The 25178-nt window shown below is 41.3% G+C and overlaps 1 protein-coding gene and 1 long non-coding RNA gene across 6 annotated transcripts in view; one reads left to right on the top strand and one right to left on the bottom strand.

Annotated features, from left to right (window-relative positions):
- The window catches only part of RABGAP1L (RAB GTPase activating protein 1 like), a 681088-nt gene that overhangs the window by 640523 nt on the left and 15387 nt on the right, over positions 1-25178 (top strand). For 4 of the 5 annotated variants that reach the window (XM_020970529.2, XM_078156481.1, XM_020970532.2 and 1 more), the window contains 2 exons: positions 8224-8334; positions 23430-23534. In XM_020970529.2, the coding sequence (XP_020826188.1) occupies positions 8224-8334; positions 23430-23534 (216 nt within the window). Of the gene's footprint in view, positions 1-4581; positions 4751-8223; positions 8335-23429; positions 23535-25178 lie in introns of those variants that run through there. The other variant, XM_020970534.2, reaches the window with a different exon arrangement.
- LOC110197008 (uncharacterized) overlaps positions 4503-25178 on the bottom strand; it is a 40577-nt gene continuing 19901 nt past the window's right edge. Inside the window, exon 3 of the long non-coding RNA XR_002321383.2 lies at positions 4503-4589. This is a non-coding gene — a long non-coding RNA (uncharacterized LOC110197008). The remainder of the gene's footprint in view (positions 4590-25178) is intronic.

Here is a 25178-nt window from a genome sequence, read left to right as displayed (position 1 = left end):
CACTGGGTTGTTGAGGGCATCAAATAAGGTAAAGTGTGAAAAGTACTTTGCAAACCTTAAAGCACTTTATAAATGTCAATTATTATTTTCGTCATTATTTGAAATAATTCTGGAAGCTCTGGGAATTTAACTACTAATTTTGAAAGTTTTTTTTTTAATATCAGCAAGATAGGCTACCAATAAGCATTTGTGTTTGAAAGGCACAAGTAAAATTTGCCCTTTTTAGTTTTCTTTTATTTTTTTCCCCAGAGACAAATATTATTTTTAAAGTTGAATAAATCCTTGGTTTCTGGCTACATATTATGAACTCTGGGTCACAGATTTTCGTCATTTCTGTCTTTGTTTCTCTGGTGGATTTATCAAAATATTTCCCTTTACATTTTTTGTAGGCTACCAGGCTAAGGAATCTCTGAAACATATATAGGTGTCAGACTTTCTAAAATGCTTTTATGCCCAGCCATATTACATTTTGAAGGTAGCAGTGGTAGTGTGTAAAATCAAAAGCAGTAATTTTCCAGACCGCCATATTGTTCAGAAATATTCAACTGTAATTGTCACAACTGTATTGTAAAGGTTAATTGCTGAGTGCTAACAAATATCTCCTAAATATGTCTTATAAAATCTAAGATTAAAATCTTCCTACTCAGAGCTATATAATACCTTGACGTGGACCTTGGAACATAGTTGGCTAAAGAGTAACTGGGAAGTTAATTTAGGTCCCTAAAGGAGGGGGTTTGGAAGAAAATATGAAGCAATTGTGTGGTGGCCTCACCTTCCCCATAAATCACCCCATGTCTTTTCAGCCCATTTGTCACAAAGGTAGATGGGGAAGGTGGCTTTGTTGGGCAGAGGCTCAGTCTCTCCTGCCAACCTGCAATTACACCAGAATAGAAGTGTAATATACTTAGTCCCATTCTGACAATGATTGACCTGCATCTTGATGTGTGAGGTGAGGAGGGAAAAAGGGAAGTGGGAGGTGGGATGCAGAGGGTTAAAGAAGGTCACAGATGCTGTTGGAGCTGCCCCAGAAATGGGGTTAGGTCTCTAGTAATGTAGAAATGAGCAATGATTGGACGATTCTGGCTCAGCTTGCTTTAGGGCTCATATAGATTGTATGTGGAGGCCTGTATTAGGCCCTGAATACATCTATATGGCTTAGGCCTCAGTTAAGTCAGAGTTCACCTTTTGGCCACCACTCAGTGTCACCCAGATATAAACTATGTAGAGGCAGATAAAATAGCAGTCTAAGTCTGAGGACTCTAAATTAAATTTTTCTAGGAAAATCCCTTCACTTTGAAAAAAAAATCACTCCTTTCATAAGCCCCACCCAAGTCAGCACAGTCTTCTGTGGGAGGGAGGCCTTACCTTGGACACCGCGTAGGAGTTTTCATCAGTGTACATTGTGCCGGGGCCTACTGTGTGCTTTCTTTATAGTGACTCCTGTTTCTAGGTTCTAATTGGAAACACTGGCTGCCTTTAGCTTTACACCAGCATGCCTCTGATACTCTGAGCCCCACAGTAGTAGCTTGGGGTTTTCTCATTCCTTATCACATTGAAAGTTAACCCAGAGATAGAAAGAAAAACATCAAGGCCAGAAAAATGTAACATATTGACTGTCTGACTCCCACTAAATGTCATTCATTACCTGGCCAGTTTAGTGTAGCGCTCACTTGGCCAGCCCAATATTTAGATTAGGAAGGCCTGTACTGATTGCAAATGGAATAAAATGCGGACAACACATTCATCTGTTACAAAACATTAATACCATACTTCATTTTTAACTTTTGTCCAAGTACATCTAATTTAAAGATAACATTGGTATATTAATAACTTGGCACCTGAATTGTGATTGTTAGCTCATTAAGGGAAAGTTTCAGTTCGTCTTCTAAAGAATAGATTTATTTTGTTTGAAGAACCTCCTAAGTTTTCTAGGGCTCTGTCCTACATAAAGAACTTTTGAGAAAAGCCAAATTAACTTGCTTTCAGAAGACATTATGGTTTTTTGTTTAATTAAAGAACTGCTTGCACAAATGAGGATTGAGCCTTGAAGAATCTACCTAATTAATTAAGTTGTATGAACCCCCCAAAGCATAAAAAGCTGTAGTTTCTTATCTGATCTAGATAAGAAATCTAGGAAAGGTTGTCAGAATTCCTAACACTCTTGAACTGGCACATGGATAGTTCTGATTTTTAGATGAAGCCTTATATTTGTGGAGAGTGTAAACAAACCAAAGACCAAATGTTTTAATTTGTGTTTCAGTTTGTTTCTGCCGTTGATTACACTTTGTTGATATATTTTTTAAATTATTCACATAATAGAATGGATTGACAGAAAAATGGTGGCCAGTTCCACTTTAAGCTTACTGAAAAATCTCCCCACATTTGCTGATTTTTGATGGTTCTCACTAAAATAACTTGAACTCTTTAAACCATTTTATTGGGTCTTCTTTATGCAAGAATATAAGGTGTTTGAGGGATAGATTAATTATTTTTGAGTTGTTACTTTATTTGCTTATTAACTGGTCACTTAAAGAAGTCATCTATTACCTTTTGTCTTGCCCACTGAAGGAGGCAAAGGTTTAAAATTAAATGCCATACTTAGAAATAATTACTCTGCCTGTCCCTCTTACCTAGTTCAGCCCCTCCCAAAGTAGTGAGGTTAAGATAAATGTGTCCATCTCTGGGCATAAGAGTTTTCTTCTGCAAAGGGAGATAAATTTACACTATTCTGATTCAGTGTCTCTTGTACCACAGAAACAACTATTAGCTTCTGAAAAATGTTTCTGGTATGAAATGTTGTATTTGAGATGGATAACAGTAGACAAGAAGAATGTTTCTAGAATATAGAATTCTATGTAAGGACCATATAATTTAGAGCAGAGAGGGACCTTTTTCAAATGAAGAAACTGAGGCCCAGAGAGGTTACCAAAAATCATGCAGTGAATTCACTGTGGCTTGGGACTAGAGCCCTGGTGTCCTGGCATCTGATTCACCTTTCTTCCTGCTATGCCACATTCTCTCCCTAGGAACGGAGGACTTCAATCTGGGCCTTAGAGACCGAGTCTAGCCCAATCATGATGAGAGAGAGGCCCATAAAGGTGAACTGACTTGTCCCAGTGGCCATAAACTGGAATTTGAATCCAGGTTAACATCTGATCCCAAATCCAGTACAGTCCTTTCTAAAGTAAAACTTTATGATAAATTCTAAGAAGTTGACACATGTTCCCTTTGATATTAAAGAACTTAATGAATTTGAGTGTTTTTGGATGCAGAAAAATGCCAAGCCCAAACCACATAAGGTCTCTGAGGACCTTAGCTAAAGAATTGGTGTCCAGTTCATGCCTACACTTGAAATATTGTCAGCTGATTTAGTATAAAAGTAATAAGGCCTCTAGGTGCCATTTCCTGTGTCTTTCATTTAGAGAAAGACTTGGTTCAGAATTAATCTTCTATCTTTAGTATACATAGTTCATTGTTGCAGTAGTATCAGTGAGAAATTTGCATCACGCTAACAGGTTTCTGCAACACCTATGAAATTTGTTTATTTTATTTTAATCTCATTTTCATGTTGGAGAATCAGCTGGTATTTCCAAAGATGTTCTTGAGATGCAAAAAAGAAATGCAGTCTGGGTTGCCAACTGCCATTTAATTTTATTGTTGAGATTTTTAAAAGATCAGAAACTGTTGTTCCAGTTCAATGTAAGAGATCTCCTTAGGGAATATGGCAAAGAAAGGGAGGAAATTGCCACATATGGTCTTAGAGTAAGGCTTCAAAAATGAAAACTTGTTATTTTTAAGTCTTCATTTTTCAGATTGTGTAGAATTTTAAAATATGTCATCTGGGTACATTTGTCCTTGTGTGCCTTGAGATTGTCAGCTCAAAATGTCAATATTGTTGGTTACGTATTTTTTCAAGAGTGAGATATAAAAAAAGGAAATGTTTGCTAGCAGAGCATATACTTGCTAATAAAATTATGCTTCGCACTTAGAGAAGCATTTTTCCTGACCCTTAAGTCACTTAAATCTGTGTGCCAAGAATTCATCATAGCAGCAGACAACACACCCAAAACAGAGTTGGGTTTCTAAAACCTCATTCCTCTAGATGATTTTTCCCCCCTTTAAACCTTACCACATTTTCTTTTGGTTGCCAGTGAACATTGCTCAAGTTTCTGGTCCTGAAATTAACTATATTACAATTCCTTGTCCTGCCTCATCCAGACCTTAGCCCACGGACAGACACAAATGGGAATCTGAACAAATTTTTTGCTTTTTTTTTTTCATCGCCAAACAGCTTTTTGTGCATGCACTGAGTTCTCCCTCTGTTGCTTGAAGATTAGCTATTTTGTGAGGTTTCTGACACTGTACATGTAAATGAGTCCCACCCAGCTTTCATGACAGCAGTGGAAACAACTTACACCATGACTACTAATCATCCTATGTACAAACATATTCATCCGTCATGCAAGCTGAGAATAGCATCATGGAGAGGGTGGAGTTTGAGTTTATCGGTCTTCCTGAGTTGGGACTTGCCCACTGGCTTTCTCAAGTCAGCTTTCTTTCACCAAATGTTTGCTGTCATACAGAAGTCTCTAAGGAGAAAAAATTAACAAAATAGAATTAACAAGTGTCTCTTTTGTTGTGCTGTTTCCTAATTTTATTAGTAGGCACTTAAATTTCATTGGATATCCTTTTTTCCATTATTTTTGTACCTATGATTGAAAACAGTAGTTGGTCTCTGACTTTGCAGGAGGTAAGTTTTTCATCTGTGTATGTCTGTAATATTCGTGTCTGTCTCTTTAGAAAATGCAGTATCCTCCTCCCAAAGTTATTCACCAAACTTTCCCAGCTATACATCCTTCCCCTATGGAAGAGCAGGGGAAGGGAATCCAGGAGGAAAAGACTACCCTTTTGATTCAGAGGCTGTCGGCCAAGTGATATTGGAGGGTGCTTCAAGTCAAGTGAGAATTGTAAATGTTAGAAATACAGTGCCTACTGCAGTCTCTTCAGAGAGGGAGCAAGAAGCAATTGTCTGTTTACCAGTTCTGAGCATTCAGCAAGTCTGACTCGTCTGCTTGTGCAAGATTATAGAGTGCTCCCACAAAAACAGAAGCACCCTTTGACCATCAAACAAAATCTTCAGAATCACTCTCCAGGCATAGCAAGAGAGAGATTCCTTGCCCAGGTTTCAGAATGACCTAGACAAAGCTTTCTGAAATACGTCAAAATGAAACTCTCTTCCCTTCCTTTTTAGTCCAGTTTTCATTTGTAGAACCCTGAGGTTTCTCCCAAGGAATCCATCCTTGGTAGTGCCCCTGCGGGAGGGGCCAGGACAGCCAGCCCAGTAATGCAGCCTTATTCCCTTTGGCTTATGGCTGTCTGTGGGAAGCGAGGGTCAGGAGGCTACCTTGGCTTTGGAGATGACCCTCTCCTCAGTAGCAGTGATTTATTCACTAGCATAACAGCTAGTCTCCCCTTTTCATAAGATCCCTGCAGGAGGAAGTGGAGGAGGAGGAGGAGGAGGAGGAGGACGCTGCATTTTTAGCCACTTTGCTTGCTTTCCCACTTGTCTGTGAGTGAAGCAGGAGCCTGAGACCTCACGTTGTGCGGCTTGCTTTGCAGACACTGAAATGAAGCTTCTTGCGGGAGGGGCCAGTTCCCCCTCACCATTACTTTGTACCTCTCTTAAGGGGCCATCTGACATTCCTGGTTTCTCTAAGCTCTTCCTCTAGGCTGTCCTCCTATAAAGGATTATTTACAATTCTGGTAATTACTTTAATATGCAGCTCCTACTTCTGGCCAGGATGACAGCGGAACCATCTTGTTGTTGTTGTTGTTCAACAAAAAACACGATCAGCAGATCTCTGACCCAAAGTCAGGTGGTTGGTCACCTTGGGACATTGTAGGAATGTTTTGGACCAAATACTGATTGGGAAGCGTCCAGCCACTTTAGCCAGAGACTCATTGGACTCACTTCTACAGTGTAACCTGAAGAATCCTAGTGGCTGCAAGTTTGTCATTGTTCCTTATACTCCAGTCAGTGTAATATAAATGTGGTTGGAGGGATTTTTGTATGCCTAGGAGACAGTTAGACAAGAATGCTTTAAGCTGTAGTGAAGTCATTCAGCTGAGATAAAAGACTAGTTCTTTCTTAGACTGAGAAAGGAACACACCAAAGTGAAAGAAATTACAAAGTTCCTTTATCGTGCAACTTGTGTTGCACAACAAATTCTTCTGAAATTCAAGGCTAGTTGTTTGCAAAATACCTGTTTCCTGGCCCTAAGAAAACTTGTTAAAAGAAAAAAAAAGAAAAACAACTTCAGAAAAGTCCGTACACATAGCTCATAGCCAGTAGAAAAGATGTTGCCAGAAAGGGGTTCTGAAAGCAGGATTGTCTGGCCTTTGGTTGTCTCTTGTAGAATTTAGAAAGGTGTGATTGGAGGACACTGATTTTGTTCTTCTGTGACATGCAAACTGTTTCTTCATGTTTCTGTTAGGAGGGTGGGATAAAGTTGAAAGACTCCACTGAAGGGACGGACAGAATTACTTTTGGGTACAAGCTGATCTACCAGTGGGTAAACTTCTTCATTTAAGGAGTGTCTTGGAAAGTTTTATTGGCAAGGCAATACTTTATTCTTGATTACAGGCTGTTACACTGTATTTTGTTCCAGAGGATACAGTGCGTCCTATATTAATAGGAAGTCACCTTCAAAAGGGGAAGAATGCTCTTGTAATAAAGTTTCTCTGGGATTCCCCCCCCAAAAAAAATTTATCGACATAAAAACTTTTAAGTGTTGTTCTTAAAATAATTTCCCAAAATTTGCCACTATCTTCTCTACAACTCAGTAGAAAGTGGAAAGACCCTAAGTCTTAGGAATACCCCAAGTGGAGCCTTCAGAGGGGTGGCCTACCCATTAGCACTCAGTCCTCAGTATGCATGAGATTGTTTGGCATACACTTAGCAGCATCATGCAGTGACCTGCTTGGTGGAGCTCTCTGGCTTGTCTGTTTATTTTATTTTGAAATGAGGTCCACAAACAACAGCGTCTTTCCTAGTGCTCTATTCAATTCACTCTGTTGCAATATTTCCCAGAGCCACAGATTTGGCTCCTTTGATTGAATTTTTGCCTGTCTTGTAGAAAATAGTCTTGACAATGCATATTTAACAGGAAGGTGTCTTACATTGAAGTCTTTCCTATCAGATCTCTTTTGAACCTCCTGTGTCTACTGACAGCTAAAGCATTTTGATACCTTGGAAGAAAGGCACCGAATTGTTATTCTTTAAAAAAAAAAAGATCTAAGTTTATATCTTTTAGAACCATAAGTACTAGAAAGAATTATAAGATAAATAGTCCAGTTATTGACAGAGTATTTCTGGGGGTCTTTACAGAAGAGTGGAAGCTTCCGAGGACTTTGTTTTTTTCAATGGGGTGGGATGTCTTAGCCATATCTTTTGCTAATGGTATTCTCATTGACTTGACAGAGAACTCTCTAGTAATGACCCAGAGAAATCTAGCCCAGTAATTTACATTTATACAGTGCTTTTCATCTGATGATTTCCTTGCCATTCAGATATTATCTTCAATACCATTGCTTCCATTTGACAGTGAAATTGGGGTCCAGAAAAGTTAACTCGGCTTGTTCCAAGAGGTCACAGTTATGAGTTACTTCCAAACTTGTAGCAGAACCTGAGTATCTTGACTCCCAGGCTTATAATCTGAATAAAACATGATTGATTTTTGCCTGATCTTTGAAAAAAAGATTAGAAGTATCTCTTAATGTTTCCTCTAGTTCTACTACCATGGCCTGCAGTTTCCTATTGAGGATGAAGAACTGATTCTTCTCTGTGTTTCTGGCTCACATGTAGGTTCTAAATCTATATTAAAACGTAGTGAGGTAAAACCTCAGAGCTGAGAATATACACGTCTGGAAGATTTTTCCTTTCAAGGCACATTTTTTGTAGCAGTGCATTTCATCTGAGGGCGTACTGGGGAGTTGTGAAGTTTGCTGGGTAGAGTACTGCATCTGCACCGCTGGCTTAACTCACTGTTGTTTCCCCCAAACAGCCATCCTGCCTTACTGTGCCACTTCTGCCTTCTCCTACCTCCACTTCTAAGATTCACCCTTGTTTTGCCCCACTCCCACCCCTCCCCTGGCTGCTGGCCTAAATGTCTGCTAGTCTGGACAGGTATTCACAGCCTTCTGGCTATTGCTCTTTTTTTACAGAGGGAGAACCGGAGGTTACAGGAAGCCAGCATGCGGCTAGAACAAGAGAATGATGACCTTGCTCATGAACTTGTAACCAGCAAAATCGCTCTGCGAAATGACTTGGACCAGGTAAAATTAGTCATACATTAAGTAGAATTAAGAATGTGACTCCTACCTTAAAGAAAAGTCTTCCTTCTGGTGAGAGAAGTAAACATGCTCTTGGAAATACATTGGCTTCTTGATTCTAAGAGTATGTGACCCACTTCCCTCCCTGCTTTTGAACCTCTCTAGCATCTACCCCCTCACCTGCTCCCTCTCCCAAACCACCAATGGCCAGGTGTGACTGCCAGAAAAACATTGTCTAAGGGTATGCTGATGCCAGCTGAAATTCTGTAAAGTATCTTACCTGTTGTGAATCTGGAAGTTTTGTACAAAGGATAAGGGTTCAGGTGGCATTTAGCATCTCTAGAAGTGTACCATAAGTAGATTGGCTACATGTTCTGACTTAATCTTGGCCTTTCCCACAATGCTGTCAACTTTAGAGTTCTGCTTCCCTTTGAAAAGTCTGTCTATAGATATGAACAACAAAGTGTAACAGTGGGAGACAATCAGAGTGGAAGGATATCCAAGAATCATGTGAAGTGAGGGAGGGGGGCCCTGGAAAGTCAAGACTCTTAGGTCGGAAGGGACCTTTCTACAAGGTCTCGTGCAACCACCTATCTCCTATAATAACCCTTTTACAACATCATGGGCATTTAGCCAGCTTCTAAGATGCCAGGCAACGTACTCTGCTCACTGGTACACAAGACTTGGAAGACAGGTGGGCCACAGAAGGAAGGACTTGTTTGTGTCATGGACTCTATTAGCAATAAGCCCAGTTCCATTTGAAGAATAACAATTCAGTGCCTTTCTTTCCGAGGTATCAAACTGCTTTACCTGTCAGTAGTTACTGGAGATTCAAAAGAGATCTTACAGGAAAGACTTCAGTGTAAGACACCTCCCTGTTTTTCAGATATCCATTGTCAAGACTACTGTTGGAGGTTATTCAAGTGAAGGTACAACTGAAAGTGTTAGCAACCGGAGAGGAAATTTTGTCCAGGTCCTTCTTCCTCCATATTTTATCAGGGCCAATCCATCAATTTCCCATTCATCCTTTACATTATGTATAAAGTTTCTGTCTGGTGGCTGGAATTGTCTAGACTTTTGATTTCATTGGTGTAGAAGCTCCCTCTGTCATTACAGATTGGCAACTCAGCAGTAATGTATAGTCTGAGAGGTCAAGGGACTTTCCCATGATCACATAGCTAGTATGTCAGAGGTGTAACTTCGATCTGTGACTGTCTGACTTCAAGGCTAGCCCTCAGTCTGCTAGTCCAAACCATTTTTCATGTATGTATAATCGACATGATGAAAGTCAGACGTACATGGGTAAAACAAAGCACTGGGCATATAGATACAAGCAAGCAAGACTGTCTTTGTCTTCAACGAGCTTACGTTCTAATGGGCAGAAGACAAACACATAAAGGGAAGCTGGAAAAGGGCTTACATACATACATGGTGGCATGGTTTGGAAATGGTCTCTGGGAAGGACTATGGAGGCCTGGTTCCAGGCAGGAAAAATGGTGGCTCACCTAACAGAGCCTAGGTTGATCCCTGGGGCAGAATCAAAGGTTCTGATAAGTGGGGGAGGGGCAGATAGCCATGTTGGTCAGTCAGAGTGTGGGCTGCATAGTTTGGAAATGGTGGCTGGGAAGATAGTGAAAACAGTTATTCCCAGCATATTTCTAGAAATTGCTTTTGTCCTCACAGAAAGAAGGGACTAGCTTTTATTTACAGAATTGGTTATTTGCTTTTGCTTTCTTGAGTCTCACCCATTCAGCATTTTCTTCTTAGTCTTAGCTAGTCTCAACAATTGCACTTCAAATGAGAGCTTCCCTCTGATAATGGAAGGCACCCAGATTCAGGAAATAATGATGTCACTGAGCAACCTGGTAGTGTAGCAGCATAATGCATCCCATCAGAGCCAGCCTCTTAGCCATTTCACCAAGAATGTTTCATCAGCAGGAAAAGCTCTTTTTTTCCAATGAAACACAGTTTATAATGGCTTTTTAACGTGAATACCCCTAAACTGATGTATTCTACAAATATTTTAGGGCAGTTAGATGGCACAGTGCATAGCATGCTGGGCCTGCAGTCAGGAAGACTCATCTTCCTGAGTTCAAAGTTGGCCTCAGACACTTACTAGCTGTGTGACCTGGAGCAATTCACTTAACCTTATTTGTCTCAGTTTCCTCATCTATAAAATGAGCAGGAGAAGGAAATGGCAAACCACTTCAGTATCTTTCCCAAGAAAGATGCACATAGTAGATGTATAGTACTATGCAGGTAAGAAGTAAGAGTGATTTTAAAAAAAAAGCATAGTCCCTGAACTCAGAATATTTATAGTCCAGTTGAGAAGACACATCAATCAGTCAACAAATATTTATTAAGCACTTACTATGTGCCAGGTGAGGCAGCTAGATGGTTCAGTGGATAGAGCGCTGGCCTGGCGTCAAGAAGACCTGACTTCAAATACAGCCTCAGACATTCACTAGCTGTTTGGGACAAATTATTTAACCTCTGTTTGCTTTAATCTACGGGAGAAGGAAATGGCAAACCACTCCAGCATCTTTGCCAAGAAAACCCCATGGACAGTATTGGGGTGCTGTAGTCCATGGGCTCATGAAGAGTCAGATACAACTAAACAACAACCTATGTGCCAGGCACTGTGCTAAATTCTGGAAATACAAATAGAAAAAAGAAAGAGAGTCTCTGCCCTTAAGGATCTTCCATTCTAATGGGGAAAGACAACACACAAAAGAGAGCTGAAAAGGGCTTGGGGCCATGATGGAGAAATTCGGAGAACAGTGCTGGGTGTGAGGGAATGAAAGGGTGACTGACCTGGTTGCCCTTCCTAAAGGGAGGTTCTGGGAGGAGCTCTCCACCCTCCAATCCAAGGAAGGGGCCCCAGGGGCACAGGGAACTAATGAAGTGTGGGAAGTGATCTTTGTTGAGATGAAGAGGTTCCTGGGGCGTGATGGAGAAGCCCTGAGAAGTTCAATAACCATTCTGTTCTCTTGTAGTTTCAGTTTCAGAGGGAAGCATTTCAAAAAGTTGTTTCTTGGTTTTAGGTTGGAAAGGACTTGGAATGAGACAGAAGCAGAAGGGAACTCTGCACATTTTCTCCCAACTATTTCCTGTTGCACCTCAAAATCTTTTGAGGTTCCAGGACTTCTGGGATTTTTGATGTTGGTCTCAGCATATCAGCAAAAGTGAACCCCCAAAGTAACTACATACCATTACTCTAAAGAGGAAAGTATTAAATGAGGATTATCAAAATACAGATTCTGAGGGAATTTTTAGCTTTGTACTAAGCATATCAGCTGAGTGTAAATTGAACAACCAAGCACATGGCTACCAGGGGAATCATTAGCTCAATAGTGTACAAACTTATCAATAATTACTTCCATATGATAAAAATAAAATCTTTAAAAAATAATCCTAAAAATAGAAAGCACACGATGGTTCCTGTACAGACAATTAAAATGGACTACAATCAATACCTGATCTAAGCCCAGCTAGGCCTGCTGGGACAAAAAAGCATGGATCTCTCAGCTTCTGGGAGAGGAAGAGAGGGATAGAAGGGTAAGGGAGAGGGGACCCTGCTGCTCCTTCACAGTCTCCTAAAGGGAGGAGGCACTGAAGGCAACCCTGTTCTCTTGTCCTTAGGCATGAGAAAAAATAGAACCTTAGCTGCTAAAGTCTTACTCCCTCCATGGCAAACAGGGTCAAAGACCAAACCCCAGAAGCCCTGCCTGCACTTTCTGATAATGCTAGACCACAGGTTTAGTCATTATGTCCCCTCAGTGGAAGTGATGCAAATGGGAGTAAATCAGTTTGGAACGAGTCTGTCAGTCAACAAACATTTATTTTATATTTATATATAAATACTGTTATTATTGTATGCTGGGCATCATGCTGAGCACTGGGGAGACAAAGTATAGCAAAAAAACAGTCCCTGCCCTCAGGGTATTCACATTTTTGTGAGAGAGACAACATACAACAGCTACACATATACAAGATAGGTGCCTTGTAAACAATAGAAGGTAAGATCAGAGAGAAGGCACTAGGGTAGGGTAGGAGAAGGAAGGAGGGTAATGGCCTCTTAAGGAAGGTGGGATTTTAACTGAATCTGGAAGGAGGCCATGGAAGCCAGGAGGCAGAAGAGAGAAAAGAGAGTATTCCAGGTATGGGGGGGACAGCCGGTGAAGGGACACAGGGTAGCTCAAGACAGTATCATGTCAAGGGCCTACAGGAAGGCCAGAGTCCATGGAACGGAGGGAAGGGTAAGAAGGTTGGAAAAATAGAAAGGGGCCAGGTGATGAGGGCTTTAAAACAGCACTTTTATATTTGATCCTAGAAGTTACAGAGAACCACTAGAGTTTATTAAGTAGAGAAGTGACGTGGTCAGATCTGCACTTTGGAAGAGAACTTTGGCCAGTGACTGGAGAATAGTCTGGAGTGGGGAGAGACTTTAGTCAGGAAGACCAGACAGAAGGCTATTGTCTATGAGGCACCTGGACCAGCCTTCCACCAATGTGAAACTATTTGAATGGAGAGGTAAGGGGACTTAGATAAGAGTTGTTGTGAAGACAACAATGACAGACTTGGAAACAAAATGGATATGTGGGGTGAGTTTGAGCAAGGAATCAAAGATGACATTGAGATTGCAAGATGGGAGGTGATGGAAATAGGAAAATTAGGAAGAGAGGAGGACTTGGGGGAATCTGAACAGAGATACACTGCCTCTGTGGGGTACACAGTATGGAATCAAAAGGTCTTTCCAGGAAGCTGCCCAACGCAATGGAAGCATTGCCAAGGATAGTGAACTAGAGACCCAGCTATAAGGGATTAACCCTTAACTAGGATATTTTCAGGAAAAATGGGAACCTGGAGTACCTCATAAAATAACCTCCCCTTTACAAAAAGAGTCTTTGTGGCAATAGGAGGATCCCATAGTCAGAGTCAGAACTGATGATTAGCACTCAATAAAATATTTATACTTGACTCAAGTTAGCAACAGATTTTCTGTACTTCATTTATTTAAAAAAATAAAAGCCTCTTTATTGAGGTAACAGGCAATGTTTAAAAACTTGATAACATTTGAGAAAGTGCTCAATTCAGTAACATTTTGTTAAGCACTTGCTGGGTACTAGCATGACACTGGTGTGTGCTGAGATACTAAGATGAGTAAGAAATAATCTTGGCCCTCAAGGAGTTTTCTAATTTAGTTTGCTAAAAGCCAAAAGGCTCTAAGGTACAATTATGTCTGTTATTTCCCTACTCTCTCCTAACTTTGATCATGTTTAGTCCATTCCCTCTTTTGCTTGACTTCAAAATAAGAACCTGATTGTATTCCCAACCCTCTGGGCTTGAAGCTTCCTCAGCATCAGAACCCCTCCACATACAGATTAAGCGTGTGTTAAGTGTGTATAGGGATACAAAACCAAAACAAGGAGAAATACAAAAATGGGACATTACCTTCCCTCAGTGAAGTTACATTCTACTGGAAGTGATACAACAGAGGCTCAAATAAAGATAATACCAGGAAATTTGGAGAGAGAATGGAACAAATGCGGGGAGGGGAGTGGGGAATCGAGGAAAGCTGAGGGTTAGAGTTAGAACTGGAGCTGAGACTTGAAGCACAAGGATTCTGAAAGGCACAAATGAAAGGGGAATCGATTCCAAGCATGGGAGACAGTTGTGCGGCTTTACAGAGGTGAAACATGGCAGTATCATGTGGGGAACCAGCAAGGAGTCCAGTTTGGTTGAGACTTCTGCACTGTGAAGGGGAGTGATATGAAATAAGTCTAGCAATGTAAGTTGGGGGGACTTCTGTTTAATTCTCAAGGCAGTAGGGAAGACTAATGGGAAGACGGGAAGGGCAGAGTCAGACTTAGGCCTTGTGAAGATTGTTTTAGCAGCTGTGTGGAGTGACAATATTTTGGAGAGGGGAGAGACTATAAGCAGACTAAAGCTGAGGGTCTTGCAATAATTCAGGCAGGAGGTGATGGCCGTATAAAAGAACAGAAGGGAGCTAATGTGAGAGGCAGGTGGTCAAGAGAAAGAATGAACCAAACTTGGCAGCTTTTTGGGTTAGCTGTAGCAGGGCAGCGAGGGGAACAGTAGAAGGAACAGTCAAGATGAACTCTGAGTTCACAAATTAGAGTAACTCAGCAGGGAGTCTGCCTCCCACAGAAATAGAGAAACATGCAAGATGGACTGACTGGCTAGGTGGGGAAAAATAACAGGTTCTGTTTTGGTCATGTTAGTTGTAGATGCAAACAGGACATCCTGGTCATGTCTAGTGGGTGATTCACAATGTGGGACGGATGTTCAGGATATAGATTTTGTCTGGATACATAGATGCGGAGTTATTGATGTTGTCAGGCTTGCTTGTATCCCCATATCTGTTGGGGGCAAGTATGCTTGGGGTCTTCTGTTCACGGTCACAAGAATCCCTAAAAGTTGAAGCCCACAAAATGACAGTATTGCTCAAGAAAGAGGAGCATTTAATGTGGACCACAAAGCACATGGTTTATGGAGCAAATTATTAGCTCAGTAATAACCATATAATAGAAACTCAGGTTGATATCAAGTATATGTAACACCAGAGGAAATTCCTAGCCCAGTATAAACTTGTGAATAAAAAATTACTCTTGTGCAATTAAAACATCTTTAACCATAATCCTAAACCTACCTCTGAGACATAGTGGCTGTGTGATTCTGGGCAGGTTATTTTAACCTTTTGTTGCTCTAGGCTACTCAGTAAGCCTTAGCAGTTGAAGAGAAGGTGTAGACCTGCATTAAGCAGGGTAGTTTCTTTATCTGGGAGATCCCCTATGGCCATGAAATCATAGGTCTTAAAAAAAAATTCTAGCGATATAAGTAAGACACATAATTGTTCTTGGGGAAAAGATAACAATAGATTAACAACTAAAAAATGTCCTTTTGTTGTCGTTGAGTCATTTCTGTCATATCCAACTCTTCATGTCCCCATCTGGGGTTTTGTTGGCAAAAATACTGGAGTGGTTTGCTATTTCCTTCTTTAGATCATTTTATAGATGAGGAAACTGAGGCAAACAGGGTTAAATGTCTTGCCCAGGGTCACACAGCTAGTAAGTGTCTGAGGCCAGATTTGAGCTCAGGAAGATGAGTCTTCCTGACTCCAGGCCTAGCACTGTCCGCTGCCCCAACTGTCCTAACATGTGACAAATCCAGTCATATAATCCTAGTGATGTTGCTTCTTGCCAGTATGTAATACTACTCCTCAGCTTTTGTCCTAAGGGTGAGACAAATCTCTTTCCATCCAGACTCTACCAGCTCCGAAAAGTGTTGGCTATGTTGAAAGAAAGGAGTTGGTTTTGAATCAAAAGTCAGTTTTGAATCAAATCCGTGACCTGCTGAGGACAGTTCCTATATTGGTTGGAGCCAGGGAGAAGGAAGGGAGGATATTCTACAGCTCCCTCCTCACCTTAGTCCTAAACAGCTAGAAAGAAGGTACACTGCCAGTTGTTAGTTATGATATTGCCCAGGTACCTGGGATATAGATAATGGCACAGACTGTCTGAGAACTAGTGATAGATTCTTCTTCAGTAGAAGTCCTCAAACAAAAGTTGGATGATCACGTTTCGTGGGGATCCCCTGTAGAGGGGATTTTTATTAGATGGCCTGTGAGATCTCTTCCAACTCTGAGATTCTGTGATTCTGAGAGGATAACTGGACCAGTGGGAGCTGGTGAGATGACCAGAGGAAAATATGTAGTGAGGAGAGAATCCGAAACATCCTTAAGAGAACCTTACGATAATGGAGAAGGAGATGAATGACAATTCAACCAACAATACTAGAAAGGAACAGGATGATAGGTAACTAATAGAGAATGATGTTGTGGGAACAGAGAGGAGAGAGACGTATGGAGAAGGGGAGGGGTGATGCGCCAGTGCCAAAGGCTGCACAGAAGTCAGGGAAGATGCAGCCGGAGAGGTAGCAGAAGAGATCATTGGTGCCATTTGAGAGCACCTTCAAGTAAAATGGTGGGTTTAAGAGCAAAGCTACAAGAATTAAGGAGTGAGTGGGAAGGGAGAAAATGGAGCCATTATTCCTAGGAGTTTGGCAGGAAAAGGAAAGAGAAATCTAGGATGATAAATATAAGGAGGATCTGGACATATCTGATTGCAGGGAAGGATGGAGATTAAGGAGAAAACAGAAGAAACTGATGGGACATGATCCTGGAGGAGATGGGAAGAGAAGGGGGAGTAGAAGCAGGATGGTGAAAGGCTTCCAGATGATGCCACCCATATGAGGATCACTTGAAGAATCTGACAAGCCTTCTTGGCCTTGAGAAGACTTAGCTAGGACTTGACGCTTTCCTTAAACGTTAGAAGGGCTCATATGTGATAATGGGATTCTACTTGGTCTGCTTGATCCCGAGGGCAGAATGAGCAGCAATGCTTGAGAGTTTCAGAGAGGTTTAATGTACAGAAAAATGCCTTAATGGTCAGAACTGTCCAAAAGTGGAACGAACTGCTTCCAATGAAAATGAGTTCTCCATCACTAGAGGCAAAAGCTTCTCACAAAAGCTGGATGAACATACTTGTTAGATAGAAAACATAGAAGGCACCACTGATTGCATTTCCTGGCCTCTGAGGTTTCTTTCAGCTCAGAGACTTTGTGAATCAGTGAAGTAGAAGGGCTAGGCTTGGCAAGGAGTCTCTTTCTCAGAGACTCAAAGGAAGTAAGGATGGGAGAGAATGTAGAGGGATTTTAGATGTAAAGATAGAGTAATGAGGAAGCCCACAGCAGGGGCCTCAATTTCTTCAGCAGAGTAGAAGGCAGAATTATCTGCTTGAAGGAGTAGAGGGGTGAGTATAGTGTAGGGGGCTTGAGAAGAAACTTGGAGAAGATTTAGAATACCCACTGGATGAGGAGGGGAAGTATGATCAAGAGTCAATCGGAGAAAAATAAAAGAATCACTGTGACAGTGAGAGCCCAGTTGAAATTAGATTTTTTTAAAATTCCCTTAGCCCCCAATTTTTTCTTTCTCAGTCTCTCCTTAACTACCTCAGAGAAGAGTCTGCCAGGGAGGAAAGAAAGATGTAGTTCTCTATATCTTTTTCTGGCTCTTTTTATCTTTTCCATTCCTGGAAAGGAATTTTTAAATAGGAAGAAAAGAAGCAACTGAGCACCTTTCCAGTAGGAGCTCTAAGTCCCTGTTGCTTTAATAATTTTTTAAAATCTTTTTTACTATTTAGGAAAACAGTAGAACCATCCCTTCCTTTTATTTCCCAGGCCATAATCTGCCCATTTAAATAAAGTAGATCGCTAGTTTCCTATCCTGTTTTGCCAGTGTCTTCCAACTATAAAGTGGCCTTATTAATAGAACTGAACATTTTGTTCAGAAAAGAAACTAGTTATCTCACATGTTTCATTGTGGTATATGTAATGTGCGTGTGCCATGTTGCTTTGATGCCCAGAGCTCAGACATTTTTAAGAAGTCTATTAGAGGAACTAATATGGTGGTGTTCTGATTGGTATGCCTTCCATACTTGGGCAGAGTTTCTGTCGTTAGTGGGTACTCCATACTTAGTAGCACCGAGGTTCTCAGTAAGTGTTGATGCTGATTACTTGGGCTGTCGTGATGCTCCCCAGGGACTGTGAATCAGAAAACACTTTGTTCAGAAACAAAATTAGATGCCACTCACAACTTCAAATCTGGCCCCATTTTACTGATAGCATGGAGTCCCACCCTCTGACAGAGATGAGTCTTAGAGCAGAAACTAAGAGCTAAGCTGAGTCTAACTGTAGTTACGGGGTCCGTGCCCACATGGGACCCAAGACTATAGCATTATTTATTCACACTTGCTTCAGATTGATCCTACTGTTAGTGGGTTCATAGCACTATTCCCACCCTACCTTAGGTGAATCCTGCTGTTAGTGTGTTCAGGTACTAATGCCCCCTGCCTTAGGTTGACCCTACTGTAAGTTGATCCACAGTGCTATTCACAGTTGCCTCTAATTAGTCTGTTTTGTTCCGTGGCACAGCCAGAGTATGTATCAGTAGGTCTATGGATAAAGTGAGGCTGAGAGGCCCTTTATAGAACGAGTGCACAACAGGAACTGTTATTTACTTCATATTAATGGATGGTTATTATATGGGCATTCATTTAAGTGTGCTAATTAAAAATTACTAAGAGAAATCTTCTTGATGCATTTGAGTTTGCCACTGATGTTTCTGTTATTGCCCAAATCCAAACCATCTTAGAGCATGAGCATGTAGTAGGATGCCTATTGAGTACCCACCAATGAACCTCAGCTAAAAACCACAAATGTATTTTTTTTAAATCTGAAATAGAAAAATAAAGCCAACAAACCAGATAAACTTAAGGAAATTATTCTCAGGTTACAAGAGAATTCTTTTTCCAAAAACAGACAGACAGACTCGGGGTGTTTAGCTTGGAAGAAAAAAGACTAAAGGGAGATATACTATTGCTGTCTTCAGATATCCAAAGAGTCATCATGCAAAGTAGACTTCTCTGCTTTTCTTCAGAGGGTAGAGCTACACAGAAGTTACAAGAGAGGTAGACTCCAGGTCAGTGTGAAAGACCCGAGTTCAGATGGGACTTCTGACACTTAGCAACTGTGTGATCCTGAGCAAAGCACTTAACATTTGTCTGCCTTGGTTTCTTTATCTGTAAAATGGGGATAATAATAGCATCTACTTTCCCAGGTGGTTCTGACAATAAAATGAGATGATATTGGTAAAGGACTTCACAATCCTTAAAGTTCTACAAAAATGCAAGCTACTCAACAGCAGAACAAGCTGCCTCCCGAAGTAGTGAATAGTGAGTTCCCTATCGCCCAGCATGTTCTATTAGATCCTGGATGACTGTCCATCATGCGTGAGCTGTAGAAGAGATTTCTGCATTGAGTGAGAAGTAGGACTAATTTCAAGGTTCTTTTATTTGGGGGGGTGAGGCAATTGGGGTTAAGTGACTTGCACAGGGTCACACAGCTAGTAAGTGTCAAGTGTCTGAGGCCATATTTGAACTCAGGTCCTCCTGACTCCAAGGCTGGAGCTGTATCCACTGTGCCAGCTAGCTGCCCCTAATTCCAAGGTTTTTAACCTTGCTTGTATCATGGGCCCCTTTGGCAGCCTAGTAAATCCTATGGTTCCCTTCTCAGAATCATTTTTTTAAATGCATAAAATAAAATACATAGAATCACTAAGAAAACCAATTACACACACACACACACACACACACACACACACACACACACGCGCGCGCATGCGCCCCCCCCATGGGATGTCCCAAAAGTAGTACGGTTTTAAGCTTTAAGACTTTGGGGATACCCTAATATATGCATATATTAGCATTTGTCCAAAATCTTTAGCACACCTATGAATGATAGCATCTTTGAGGGAAGTCTGTTGTTATCACAAATTCCTGGTAGCAGCAAAATCCCCCATGACAAAGATGTGACAGTTGTAATGTGAAAAATTAGTACACTGTAGGACAAGGACGTATGCAGTCCTAGAGTGTAGTCACTCTGCCAGCATCCCTATGCCATAAAGCTCGAATGAGCTATTCTGAGTAGTATGAATATTCAAATCAACTACAAAGGACCTATGAAGAAAGATGCTATCCACCTCCAGAGAAAGAACTGTTATATGGGAGTATGTATTGTATGGTTTGTATGTGTGTGTGTGTGTGTGTGTGTATATATATGTATATGTGTGTATAGATACAGACGTGTGTGTGTGTGTGTGTGTGAAATGTTGGCCTCCTCTACTGTTGTGTTGGGAGGAACTCAAAATGTAATCTCCCCCCCCAAAACAGACAAACAGACAAAAGTCCTGTGGAGCTCTGCGGGGCTGGCCATGTGGCATGAGAAGGAACACAAACAGAAAGCTCCCTGGCTGATCCCTGCACTGCTTGAGGGAATTTTGGTTACTTCTGCCCAGGGTGTTAGTATTTCTCCTTCAGGGAGAGGTGAGTCCCAGGCCTTCTGTACTTCTCCCAAAGGCTTTCTTATCTCACACCCAGTCCACTGCATCTCAGAATGCTCCGTCATCTGAGACGCTCCTGGGATACAGCTTATATACAAGTTAGGTAAGTTAAAACTACACAGTTCAGGCATCTCTAGGCATTTCCAGTTCTTCCAGCATTCATCTCTTCTTGAACACATTGGAAATAAAGTTCTTTTGTCTTCAACCCTAGGCCTGAAACTCTTTTGTCTTCAGTTGAAACTGTTTTCTGCACAGATGATTAGAATCCAGCCTTAGTGGCTTCTCAGGATTCTGCCTGGAGAATTTCTTTAGCACTTGGGGCCAGCTTGCCTGATCTACTCCTGCTGATTCAACATAGTGTCCTTGCACTTCTGAGACATTTGTTAATTACACTGTCCCCTCGTGCATTCTGGATCCCATTTTTTTTCCTTTGCAATCCAAGCTTCTTACAATTCAGTAAGTTCCGATTCAGAGAGCCATTTTGGCTCCTCCCACTTTGCTTGGGTAGTCACCTTACCTGTGCATGTATCTCATTGTCTGTAGTCTTTCCTTGGTACCAACAATTGGCATAAATATAAATATCTCTAAAATTCAATTTCAGTTTGTCAAAAAAACCATTTGTTAAATGCCTACCCTGGACAAGTACTATATTAGGTACTGTCCCTGTCCTCAAGGAGCCTACATTCTATTGAAGGAGACTTGGGCATATATAGGTAAAGGCAAAATAGATGCAAAGTGATTGGGGGGGGCAGGTTGGGAAGCCAGAAACACCTGGAGGGATCAGGTAAGGCTTCATGTAGGAGGTGGTGCTTGAGCTAAATATTGAAGGATTCTAAGAGGTGGAAGTAAAGAGGTCGTGCGTTCCATGCATGAGGGATAAACAAAGACCAAAGCACAGGGGAGCAAGATGAAGAATAGTGAGAAAGCCTCTTTGACTCTAGAGTAAGGAATTTGAGGGTTGTAAGGTGTAATTAGGCCAGCACTGTAGATGGAGGCCGGAATGGAGAGGCCTTTGAACGCCAAACAGAATTGATGTTTGATCCTAGAGGTAATAAGGCTCCACTGGGTTTGATTGCCCTGGCACTTGTCAGAGCATGGAACAAGTACAGGTTTTTATACAGAAAAGAGATGGTATCAAGATGGTCAGTAGGTTGTTGTATGTCAAGGTGAAGTGGGATAATTATAAGCAGAGAATAGACGAGTCTTGAGGATGCACAATTTCAAATAATTTAACCTGGTTGTAGGAACTAACGGCAAATAGCAGCACAACCACAGACAGGATGAGCTAGCACACGGCTGGGAGGAATGGGACAATTCTTTAGGAATAAAGGTCTGTGTACCCAACAATGTGTTCAAGAGCCAGAGTATTACAAATCATGGCGGCATCACGATTGGTGTCCGTAGCTCTGTTCCAGAGAAAGTGAGAAGAGCTGTCAACCTTTGCCACCACTGTCCACGAATGAATAAGCATAAGAACAGCCCTTAGTCTTCCATTCAGGTCAACAAACACTTATTTACAGTCTACTGTGTGCAAGGCATTGGGTATATACAGAGGCAAAAATGAAATAATCCCCACCTGTAAGGTACTGATATTCCACTGGAAGAAATAACAAGTATACCAATAACTGTGTGCAAATTCATGCAAATTGACTTTGATACCAACTACTAAGGGAATCAGGAAAAACCTAACGTGGGGCAGCTCTCCTTTTGTGCTTTGGAGGGCATTTTGTTGTTGTTTACTCGTTTCAGTCTGTCTGACTCTGTGACTCCATTTGAGGTCTTCTTGGCAAAGATACTGGAGTGGTTTGCCATTTCCACCTCCGCTCATTTTACAGATGAGGAACTGAGGCAAACAGGGTGAAGTGACTTGCCCAGGATCACTCAGCTAGTAAGCATCTGAGGTCATATTTGAACTCGAGTCTTCCTGACTCCAGGCCCAGCAGTCTATCCACTGCACCACCTAGCTGCCTTGGGAGATACTAGGAGTGCAAAAAGGCAGAGGTGAGGATGGAGTATCATTCCAGGTAGCAGCCTGTGCAAAGACTTAGGAGGAACATGAAGGATGATAATGGGAAGTAAGTTTGAAAAGAAAAGTGGGAGCAATATTGTGGAAGGCTTTAAATGCCAACCTGAAGATTTAAAATTTTATCCTAGAAGCAGCTGGGAACCACTGAAGCTTCAGAGTGAGGGAATGACTTGGTCGAATCTGTACTTTTAGCAATATTAATTTGGCAGCTGTGTGAAAAATGGATTAGAGAGGGGAAAGACTAGCTGCAGAGAGAACAGAGCTGAGACTGGTGTAATAGTGGGGTTGAGGAGTGCTGGGCACCTAAGTTAGGCTGGTGGCTGTTTTAGTGGTGAGATGGGTAGATGTGAGAGATGTTATGGAGGTAGAATTGGCAAGGCTTGGCAACTGATTGGAGATTGGGGAGGGGGAAGGAAGGAATCAAAGATACCTGTGAGGTTCTGAATCTGGGTGCCCTCAATTGAAGTAAGGAAGTCAGGAAGAGGGGGGTGGGATTTAGGGAAGTTCCACTTTGGACATATTGACCTTCTTCTGGCATAACCAGATGGAGATGGCCAGCAAGCGGTCAGTAATGAAGAGCTGGAGTTCAGAAGAGGGATGTGGGCCAACTATAGGGAATTCAGCATCTTTTGCATAAAGATGAAGGTCTTAAAATCGGCTAGATGGCTTCATATGGTATGTTATTGTAGGGATTCTTTTTCAGCTATGAATTAGACTAAAGGTGATCACTGAAGGCCCTTTCACCTCTAAAAGTCTGTGATTCTGAGATAACTTAATTCATGAACCAATATCATGAAGAGAAAGATTACAGAGAGAAAAGGACACAAGAAGGAATCTTGGGGGACACCCACACAAAGTATCATCATCTTTTAATAAGATGTGGTTGTGGATAGATAGATAGATAGATAGAGACAGATAGATACAATAGATGAAAAGTGTGTGTGAACACACACACACACGTATTACATATAATTTCCACGTATCTATAGATAGTCAGATCAGCATTTGTCCAGTGTTGAAAAACTGTTTAGGACCTAAGAAATGTTACAAATGCACTCCCACTTATGACATTTAATTTCCCTGTGATTGCAGGCTGAAGACAAGGCAGATGTTTTAAATAAAGAGCTGCTCCTGACCAAACAGAGACTAGTGGAAACTGAAGAAGAGAAGAGGAAACAAGAGGAAGAAACTGCTCAGGTATTTTGACTCTCTCTTATAGTAGGTTTATTGACTAAGGGCTACATATCTTCAGAAAAAACAAACAAGCAACCCAGCCAGGCTATATACGGCATTGTGCTCATTCAAAATCAAGAAGCTTTTGGGGAGAACCTGTAGAATTATCTTCTTAGAATGAAGCATTGAGCCTATAAATTCCCTTGGAAGTAGGGGAGTGGAGAGTCTATATTCTTGATGTGCATGCTTTTATAAAGAGAAATAGGAATATTCACTGGAGTTCGCCTTCAGTGAAGTATCCTAAGTAAAGCTATTGAGTAGTTTGCTTTAAATTCAGTAGAGAGAGACATGATCCAAGAGGTTTAATAAGACAGTGGATGACATCAGATTCCTTCAATAAAGCCTTGGGAGGTGATTTCTAATGGGTATTGCCACACCCTCCTTCAGCCAGTCAGGAGAATGTGGAAATGTTCCCATTAGAGCTCTAGAATTCTTTGGGGACCAGACTTCAAGCCATCACCCTGCAGCACGATATCATGAAAAGAGAGCTGCCACCTTATACTTGGGTGACCTTGGTTATGTTGCCTCTCTCTGCCTCAGTTTCCCCATCAATACAATGAGGAGGTTTCACTCAGTGGTTTCTAAGGTCCCTTCCAGCTTGAAATCTGTGATCTTGTGATCCATTAATGACTTAACTGATAGAGACTGCTGTTAAAAAGGAACACAGAATGGTGTTTGCAGTATAATAGACTGTCAGCCCCAAGTGGTGAGTCAGTAGGTTTCCCAAGGAAGAACATACCACTTCGGGTGCTCTGGATCCCTCGGATCCTGAGTGCAAGAAACAAGAGTCGATGAAGCTCACATAGATTTGTTTCATGCCTTAGTCTTCTTCACAACCAACTGCATCAGCTGAGAGCCAATTTTAAAAGTGCTCACTTAGAATTTTACTAGTAGACCCAAGCAGCTGTCAAGTTTGTAGACTTCTTAAATCTTGGGTATTAACTTTTGTTGACTTGTATATTCTGGGTTCTGTTCTGAGATAAAGTGCCAAATATCTAGCCTATAATACCTAGCATTTCAAAGTCTTAGAACCAGTTAAACCAGAGCAACCACCAATAAATTCATTTATTGAAGGGCAGCATGTAATTTTAGCATTTTCTCAAAGCTACAAACCATCTAAGTCAGTTTAATTTCAGCAGAGTGACAAGAAAAAAGTGTTGGGTCATTTGGTGTGAACCCTAGCCCTGCTTTCTTTTATGGCTTTGGACCTAATTTCCATTTTGTGGGTTATTTTAGGTCTTTGAAACTTGGACCTTCCTATCTGTCCCTTTCCTATTTTGTTATTTATTACCGTCTTAACCAGAGATAGGAGGTGAAACTTTTGGCCTTAGGATTACAAATTTGGAGCAGAAAGGGATTATAGAGGCCATTAATTCTGACTACTTTACTATGCAAGTGAAAAACTGAGGCTCAGAGAGATTAAATTATTTGCATAACCAAGGTTATAAGTGACAGGTCCAGGATCCAAACCCAGGTCCTCTAAGTACAAATCCAGAATGCTACGTACTATACTATACTCTTCTTCAAAGCAGTTTCGGGGGGGTGGGGGTGGGAGGAGTGTTTTGTTTTGTTTTGCTTTTTTGGTTTGTTTTGTGGAAACTTTGGTAG

The sequence above is a fragment of the Phascolarctos cinereus genome, unplaced genomic scaffold, assembly GCF_003287225.1.
Source record: "Phascolarctos cinereus isolate Bilbo 61053 unplaced genomic scaffold, phaCin_HiC Scaffold_5;HRSCAF=322, whole genome shotgun sequence".
NCBI lineage: Eukaryota > Metazoa > Chordata > Mammalia > Diprotodontia > Phascolarctidae > Phascolarctos > Phascolarctos cinereus.
This window is presented reverse-complemented; position numbering and strand designations above follow the sequence as displayed.